This window comes from Ictalurus furcatus, chromosome 9 (genome assembly GCF_023375685.1).
Source record: "Ictalurus furcatus strain D&B chromosome 9, Billie_1.0, whole genome shotgun sequence".
NCBI classification, from domain to species: domain Eukaryota; kingdom Metazoa; phylum Chordata; class Actinopteri; order Siluriformes; family Ictaluridae; genus Ictalurus; species Ictalurus furcatus.
Genome location: NC_071263.1, coordinates 30,481,424 through 30,491,034, shown reverse-complemented (window position 1 = coordinate 30,491,034; position 9,611 = coordinate 30,481,424). Strand labels below are relative to the sequence as shown.

Genomic DNA, 9,611 nt, shown 5'->3' with positions numbered 1-9,611 from the left:
TGTACTAGCCGTGAGATGAAACCAGTTTCACCCTTTTTTGTGTTTTTTGATTTTGTTTAAGTTTGACTTGTGTTAAAGTCTGTGATGTTATTGCTATGGTATCGTACAGTTTCTGGGTGTTATTGGTGCTCGTAATGATGTCTTAGGTGGTTGCTATGGTGTTCCAGGTGGTTGCTAGGCTGTTGCTAGGTAGTAGATAAAGTAAATAAAAACAAGGATTGTAGTTGAAGCGCTGAGCGTGTGTATCACGTGAACCTGAGGTCACTGAGGTTAACGAGGTTAACGAGGTCGGTCCTGCTCGTCTGCATGAACTGCGGGTTTCAGACACACTAGCAGAACCATTAATCTGATTTTGCATCCTCTTTTCGTGTGTGTGTGTGTGTGTGTGTGTGTGTGTGTGTGTGTTCAGGTCCATCGTTGGTCGCCGTTTCTTCTTTATCGTCGGAACGCTGTACCTGTACCGGTGCGTGACCATGTACATCACCACCTTACCTGTGCCGGGCATGCACTTTAAATGCGCGCCCAAGGTAACACACACACACACACACACACACACACACACAGACACACACAGACAGCTACACACATTTTATACTCAACACAACCTGGATGATCGACTACATTTTGCATGAGCTATATTTTATTTTTGGCCAAACTGTCACTTTAAAGGGAATTTATAAATAGTGTGTGCGTGCGTGTGTGTGTGTGTGTGTGTGTGTGTGCATGTGTAGTTCTAATCCTGTGTGCAGTGGAGATTGAAATAATTTGGGTTTCTAAAAGGAAGTGGGTTCATCTGGCTTGACTTCTTGGTGTTTGAACTCCTGTGCATTTGCAGGTTCACTTTTAGCAAGTGTGGCTTTTAGTAAAAATAAAAAACCCCCAAAAAACTGAGTTTAGAGGCTTATTATTTAAAAGTTTCTGAAAATAAATCTCTGTGTGTGTGTGTGTGTGTGAGAGAGAGAGAGAGAATGTGAATGTATAAAAATTTCAGCGTTGTGACTTTATAAACCGGTCGTGTTTTCGCTGATCCGTAAGACGGTGAGGAGAATTTCAGTGAATCATATCATTTGACTCAATTCACTAAGAAGAGTCGAACATCCAGACGACTCGTTAGCGCTTTACTCTGAGACCGGACAGTGCGATACTTCGACAGGTGATTATTTAGTCTTGGTGTGGCTGAAACGGTTCGGTGAATCGAACCTTAAATAAAGACCAGACGGATCTTGTGGTGCCGAGTCGTTCACTCGGCCGAGAGTCGTGACTCGCGAATCATCACTCAACAACTCAGAAAGTAAAAAGAGCTTTTTAAATTAAATTACACTGCAGAAGTGATGCCGTCTACAGCTACATCTACAAAAAAGAAAGAAAAACGGATCTTTTCCCCTTATTTTCCTTTTCTTTTTAGTTCATTTCTTTTTCTTTACGCTTTTAAAATGACGCTTTTTCCCTCTGTGTTTGCTTATTTTTCTTTCTTTTTTATTGGACATTTTCCCCTTTACATTTCCTTTCCCCCTCTCATTTAATCTTTCATTTTTCTTTTCTTTCTTACTCTGTTTTTATTTGATCCTTCCATTTCCTTTCTTTCTCTTCCTTGTACCTTTTATTTTTATTTCCTTTTTTAAATTGTATTATATCTTTAGTCTGGTGTGGGGAACAGCACCAGCAATAAAATGTGCAACATGTGACTGTGTGTGTGTGAGTGTGTGTATGTGTATGTGAGTGTGTGTGAGTGTGTGTATGTGTATGTGAGTGTGTGTGAGTGTGTGTATGTGTATGTGAGTGTGTGTGTGTATGTGAGTGTGTGTGTGTGAGTGTGAAATCCAAACATATTTTCATTTGTTCTGTCAGGATTTGAAGACACACTGATTGCAGTGGTATTTTGTTAACAAGGAAGTGAAATGTCTCACTACATGTGTTTCTACATTCTTGTGGTGTGTGTGCGTGTGTCCGTGTGTGTATATGTGGTTGTGTGTGTGTACGTGTGTGTGTGTGTGTGTGTGTGTGTGTGTGTGTGTGTTACAGTTGTTCGGTGCCTGGGAGGCTCAGTTCAGGCGCATTATGAAGATGATCTCGGGCGGCGGTTTGTCCATCACGGGCTCTCACTCCCTGTGTGGTGATTACCTGTACAGCGGACACACCGTCATGCTAACGCTAACCTACCTGTTTATTAAAGAGTGTGAGTGTACACACACACACACACACACACACACACACACACACACATCAATTGTGCCATCTGGTGGCAATATTTGTCTTTACAGCCACTTTCTATTTGGCTTTTGTTAGTGTTCTGAACTGTGTGTGTGTGTGTGTGTGTGTGTGTGTGTGTGTGTGTGTGTGTGTGTAGATTCTACGCGGAGGTTCTGGCTCTATCACTGGGCGTGTCTCGGTCTGAGTGTCAGTGGGATTTTCTGCATCCTCTTGGCTCACGATCACTACACGGTGGACGTGGTGGTGGCGTACTTCATCACCACACGCCTCTTCTGGTGGTACCACACTCTGGCCAATCAGCAGGTGGGTGTGGCCTGAGTGACAGTGACTCAGCTGCCCAATCAGAGAGTGAGACCGGGAGGGCGGGACTAACGATGATGGACACACACAGATAAACACAGAGACTTATAATATATAATCCTGGTCCTCATGTCATACTCCACTTTTCTCTTATTTACATCTCTGGGTTAACATCCTACAGCACCATAGCAACCACTTACAATAACATTGCAGATACCTAGCAACAGCCTAGCAACATCTTCACAACCACACAGTAACACCCTAGCAACCATGTACAATGCTATTACGATAACATAGCAACCACCTAAGAAAACATACCAACCACTTAGCAACACACTTTCAGTCACTGAATAGCATAATAACCACCAGTAATACCATAGCAACCACCTAAACATCTTTTAACAAATGTAATCATTTTTATTCACTAATAAATGAATGGATTTCATTTTTATTACTAAATTAATAAACAAATGAAGAAATAATAGATAAATAAATCAGTGTCAGTAATCAGTAATAAATAAAAATAACAGTAAGTACACATGAATTGTGACAAATAAATAAAGTCATGAATATTTGTTCTCTCTCTCAGTGTCTGAAGCAGCACTCGCAGATTAACGCGTTTTCTCGCGTCTGGTGGTTTCGTCTCTTCAGCTACTTCGAGCGAAACGTCCAGGGCGTCGTCCCTCGCCACTACCAGGTGCCGTGGCTCCAGTTGCCATGCCGACTGTCTCCGGGGGGCCGGGTGAAGTACAGCCGTGTGGACTCGCTCTAACCTCGGGGACGGGAAAGAAAGTGACAGAGACTCGTTTCCCATCAGCCCCTGCAGCCTGGGCTCAACACTGTGATGTGGATTTTCCTTCTTTCAGAAAAAGTTTTTTAAACAGTAAACGTCCCTGAAAAGACGACGTAGCGCCAAGAAACCAGTTTTAATATCCACACCGCTGCCGAGATCCTCATCTATACGTCGATATATCAACATATAAACATTAAGAGTAAACAACCACCAAATAGTATCTGAAGATTTTGTTCGGGATATTTTTTATAAGTACGTTGTAATCGTATTAATCATCGCGTAGGAGACTTTTTTCTAAAGACTTTGGCAGATTTATTTTCCCAAAGTAAAAAAAAAACAAAACAAAAGTATTGGATGTTTTTTAGATTTGTATTCTTCCTGAATGCTGGAGCGTCTTAACGGGAGATTTGAGATTTTTCCAGTGCCTTCCTCCTCAGCGATCCTACGCCGCACGGTTTCTCACGGCTGTTAGCGTGTCAGCGAGTCTGTAAATTCAGCTTGAGCGCTGGATGTTTATCTGTCTTGTGACCAAATCGTTTGAATGTAGGTTAAAGGTCAAGTTCGCTTCACCTGATCATCCAAAGAGATTTTTTGATTTTTTTTCTTTCAGAAGCGTTCAGTTTTTTTGGGGTTTTTTTTGTTGTTCTGGGCTAATAATATTGACGCATACAGTGTATTAGAGATGAGGACGGTGGCCTGGAAGTGTTAACTCGGAATGGAAAGGGGCGGGACTTATTGAACAAATACACGCTGCTTCGTCGCTGATTGGACGCTGCATCGCACTGTTATATTGATGTGAAGTTTCTTCTGCTATTCCGAACAACGCGGCTTCCTTTATACGCCACAGCGCTGTTCTGGATCCTGATTGGTCAGAAGGTGTTGATTAGTTTTCTATAACAGCAGCTAGCGCTGACACTAGCGCAGGTTTATATTAACGCGCTCGTTCTAATACGTTATCGTTTCTATAGCAACAGCTCTGTCTTTCTAAAGAGAAGTATTGTCAAACTCAGTTTAATGGATTTTTGGTTATTGTACTACAGTTTTGCAGACAGTATGTTAGCTGAATTATATATCGTGTATTGTAGAAAAGTCCTCAAGTATCGCGATGATATTTTCGTCCTATCGCCCAGCCCTACCCTGAAGTGTGTCTCTCCTTAAGCGTATCTGAAAGAACATCGGTGTACCACTGACGAAAATAAACACGAATAAAAGTGTGGTTAGATTTTATTCATGTTCACGTGAGGAAACGAGTACAAGAGCGCGTGATGTTCGCTGAGCACCGCCCCTTTCCGTTAATGTGTGTGTTTCTGATTGGCGGATTTGGTTTGTTAGTGTTCTGCGCGTACAGGCCACCGTAGCTGAGCGATACGGTTCTGATTAAACGACTTCGGCGATGCTACGACGTCCAGCGTGACGTCAGTACTCCAGTCCTCCACCGCCTTCAGTTCTCCACCTGTTTCTTCTTTAACTTATTCGTTAAATTCATTTTAAACACTAAAAAAAAAAAAAAAAATCATAGTGACGTACAGGTTTATATATGCGGACGCCTAAAACGAAAACCGTCGCAAAACGAAATACCGTCATGAAAACATGACCGAGTCTCGTGACGCGGTGTTTTGTGTCGTATCGCGCGACTTTACTGCTTACTGAGGCTCCGTAAGAGACCGGGTCGGTTTGCACAAATTTGTACAAAATGGCGGACAGAATAGACACTCTAATGTAGTATGTTAACGAGGTTATAAATTAGCATATTTAAACAGATGGCATAATATAAATAATAATTCAAAAGTAATTTTATATCACATGACCAGAATGTGTATAGAGAGAAAAACAAAATATTTTCTAATTTATTATTGAATTAAAAATTCTAAATCCACGATAAGGTGTGTGTGTGTGTGTGTGTGTGTGTGTGTGTGTGTGTGTTCCTAAAACAACCACAATTCTATTGCTATACCAGTACAGTGTTCAGTGGCTGAGAGCAGTACAGCACCCTGCTGTAACTTCAATACCCCAGTGTGTGCATTAGAGTATCTCACACACACACACACACACACACACACACACACAGAGCATTATTATAATAACATGAATGTAAAAGTAAAATATTTACTGAACAGCTTTGAAGAAATGAAGCACTTTATAACGAATCCTAATCCAATCTCCTCAAAATCCTTTATTCCAAAAACAGTGTGTCGTCTCGATCGTCTGTAAACGTAGCTCTGTTGCTAGCATGCTTCGAGTCCGGGCTGAAGTTCAGTTGCTGTGGCAACAACAACTCTGTCAGGCCTGTGCTGATAATCAGTAATACTAAACATCACGAAATTTAACACACAACATTTTTATACTGTTCTATTTCACACCGAACTCCAGAGATTCTGACGGCAGAAGAGAGTGACTGTAAAATTCTTAACACCACCACATCCTAAATACCAACTACATGCTAAATGCTGCTTTATCTTTTTTTTTTCTTTGTAAAAATATTAACTAGAATTAATTCCTCAGTTTGATCACAAAATTACCGAGAATTTAAAATCACCCGATCCGTTATAACTGCCAATCAAACTTACTGATTCTTTTCTGTGTTAAATGAGTGTTCATTTTTCTTCTTCTTCTTTTTTTTTTCATGTTTCATGTGAATCAGAATCTTGTGTAAGTAATTATTTTTCCCTTGCTGTCGATGTTCACTTGTTTGTGTGTTATGATAAATGATTATAACATGAACGACTCAAGGGGCGGAGCTTGATTAAAATCTTTTATTCTGCATTTTGGTGGTTGTTTTATTGGCTGTCTTCGTTTTGCACTTCATTTTAAAAATTAAAAAAATCACTTAAATAATTTTTTTAAAGTAAATATTTATTTAATGAAGTGTGGATTTTTAAAAATGTATATAATTAATGTGTTTGTGACTTTAAAATCATGTCCATTAAAATAAACTGTCTTAATTTAGGTAACATTGATTTACGGTTAAATTTGGAATTGTTTTCTTTTTTGCATTAATATTAATACGATTTACACGCGGTTGCCAAGTTGTTGTTAAATAACGATATAATAAAGTCGACATTTAGTACATAAATTAATAAATTTGTTTAAGCGCCCCCTGGCGGATCTGATTTTTTTTTTTTTTAACTGAATTAGAATTTTGTATCTCATTATTTTAAACGTGAGCTCAAATAATTAAAATTAAACTTGATTTAGTTTAACATCAAAGGCTGGTATGTGATTTTAATACATCCTACAAACAAAAAAGATTTAAAGATAAAATTCAAATCCAAATAATTTCTCATAAAATTGTTCGATAGTAGTGCTAGAGTGATTTTTGACAGTTTTTGTTTGTAATCCATTTCATTTTTATCCCAGTAGTTCACTTCGTGTTACAGGTGTTGCGCTACGATTGGTCACATGCTGTTTAGGGGCGGGGTTTTCGATTAAATCTGGACCGGAATGTAATACAGTAATTTAATGCAGTAAGATTACTTGGCCACTAGGGGGAGACTCTCACTGTGGAACTGTAATGAACAGCTGAGTTCAGTGAAACCTTTAGATTTGCTGAACATGTAAATATATTCTATACAGTGGATTGTATAAAATATTTATTTTTATACAGCTGTGAGACTTGGGATTTACATTTCCTTTTTATATTTCTTTTCCTTTTAAAAACTTCTTTCTTAAGTTTCCTCAGAATTGCACAAGATATTTATTTTTATCTGAGTAAGTTAAATATATATATAGTATATAATAAAATTAATAAATTTCACTTGCATGAAGTTACAAACTGAATTTATTTAGTTTCTTGATTTTTATCACAGGTTTAATAGCTATGTTTCAGAAACAGAATTATTTAAACGTTCTTGTTTGCGTCATTCCTTCATTTTTTTTCTTTTTTCCACTCCTGATAGGGTGGCTGTGTTTCTAAAACCATTAACATTCACAGAATTTGTACACAGAATCAGTACGTTTTGTAACAGCATTAACAGTCTGATTTCATTTCTTTCGGGTGACGTTCCTTTTATGAAATATTATTTTGTACACCACTAGATGGCAGCAAAAGGTCATAAACGTGACGTGACAGACGTGACTGTGCATTTCACCATGTTTCTGCCCTGAAGCTGCACGTGTGAACTCAAGTAATCATCATGTAAATATGTGTGAGAGAATTATTGTCAGAAAATCACACCTGAGAAATAAAAACACATTCAAATTAATCAAACAAAAAACGTGAAAATAAATAAATAAATCACACACACACACACACACACACACACACAAAACTGTGACACGTGACGTGTTACATGTGAAAAATATGTAGGAATCACATGAAAATGAATCATAGGAAAATAAATGAATCATGAAAATAAATGAATCATTCTTAAGAATCACATGAATTTTTTTGTTTTGTAAGAATCACATTTAAAAATGAACGAATCATGTGTAAGAATCACATTTACATTTATTCATTTAACAGACGCTTTTATCCAAAGCAACTTACAAATGAGGAAATACAAGCAAAAATAAATGAATCATGAAAATAAACGAATCACATGTAAGAATCACGTGTTGTCACGGATGCTGCAGTAGACTTCAAATCAAGACAAATAAAATAAACGTAGCATTAAGTCTAAACTATATTTATGAGCTACTAACTTTTCTTGCTTTCATCCAGCATTAAAGGCTACAGAGGACACTAAAGCACAACTTGAAGTTCTCTGCAGAAGACATGGCCATCTCTCTCACATTACAGACATCAACACCAGTTTAAAGGGGTCACATGATGCGTTCTAATGTTTTCCTTTTCCTTTAGTGTGTAATGTATCCATTTGTGCATGTGTAACATCTGCAAAGTTACAAAGCTCATAGTCTCCCACAAAGGGATTTATTCTAACAGAGAACACTGCTCCAGACCCGCCTAAAACTCCTCGATAGAAGTACAAGGCAGGCTATACACGAAGGCTACTCCTGAAAAATGGGGGTGATTCCGACTTTGCTTGGACAATGTTGCGCTTCTGAATCAGAACCTGTAAGTATGTTTGATTATTTTATGAAGTATTAACTGTTCAAATGCAGAGTTTTGTGTTGTGGCCCAGGGCTCAGTTGTAGACCTCTGCTCATGTGCTAGCTAATGTTATTGTGTTGAAGTAGTTTTGATATTCAGCTGTGGGAAGAGAGTTACAAAATAAAAACTTACTGCTGTGAAATGTTCTGCTCAAGTTGTGCTTGCAAAGTTGGTTCCGATTGATCTGCTCGATCATCTGCATTTTCTGAATCTGACTCAGGCTCGAACTGACTCGGTAAAACAGACGACATTATTAACTGTGTTGCGTAGAAGCTTAGAATTGCTTTAGAAGCCTTGGAAGCTGAAGCTTGGCATTATGATAAGGGGTGTTACATTGTCAACACACGTTTTTGGCCAATCACAACGCAATGGGTCAGAGCACTCTGGGCTTTTCGGAAGGAGGGGCTTTGGAGAAACCGGAACTCAGTTGGAGTGTTTCAGGCAGTGTGGGAATAGAAGCACTTCAATAATGTACAATATGTGACAAATAATGTGTTTTTTGAACATTAAAGCATATTAACCTATTCAATTACATCAAATAAACAAAATAATAAATTTTTGAAAAGCATCACATGACTCCTTTAAACAATGTGCTGTCAGGACCATGTGTGGCAGTGCGAGGTATTTAAAGGAAACTCAGACTATGAAGATTTGTATGGCTTATTGGATTAATGCTGACATCCGCTATATAAAAACACTCTAGATGTTAGTTATTAAAAAATAAAATAAAAATCCTTGCCCTGGCCCGGCCCACTGTCCTAGGCCGAACCCTCCAGGGGATATCCGATAAGTTCCCATGGCCAGAGTTGGGGTCTCAACCGCTGCCAGGGATTGACCCCTTCTTGTCTGGAAATTTTGGGTGTGAGCAGAAGGAGAATGCCCGCTTAAAACACTGTTGGGACCAGGTGTGGCAGATAGAGCAGGTCAACCAGAGCCCTGGGCAGCACCTACCCGCCACATACTTCCTGGTGAAAGGGGAGCTACTCTACTTCTGGACCGACCGTTGGGGGCAACTTTGCAACCTCCTTGTTGTCCCACAGTCCAGGACTCAGCTCCAAATGCACCTGGCCCACTCACACCCGCTGGGGGGCCACCTGGGGGCCCGGAACACCCTGGAGAAGCTGAAGGACTGATTCCTGTGGCCCGGCATACACGCCGAGGTCCAAGCGTTCTGTAGAAGGTGCCCCCAGTGTCAACTAACCGAACCACAGAAGCTAGCACTGGCCCCCCTCATTCCTCTCCCCATCATCAGCATAC

At 39.5% G+C, this 9,611-nt stretch overlaps 1 protein-coding gene across 1 annotated transcript in view; it reads left to right on the top strand.

Moving 5' to 3' along the window:
- sgms1a (sphingomyelin synthase 1a) overlaps positions 1–6,067 on the top strand; it is a 16,459-nt gene extending 10,392 nt beyond the window's left edge. Inside the window, exons 3-6 of the mRNA XM_053633100.1 lie at positions 410–527; positions 2,023–2,176; positions 2,348–2,514; positions 3,101–6,067. Of these exons, the coding sequence (XP_053489075.1) occupies positions 410–527; positions 2,023–2,176; positions 2,348–2,514; positions 3,101–3,283 (622 nt within the window). The 3' untranslated portion in view covers positions 3,284–6,067. The remainder of the gene's footprint in view (positions 1–409; positions 528–2,022; positions 2,177–2,347; positions 2,515–3,100) is intronic.
- The last annotated feature ends 3,544 nt before the right edge of the window (positions 6,068–9,611 follow it).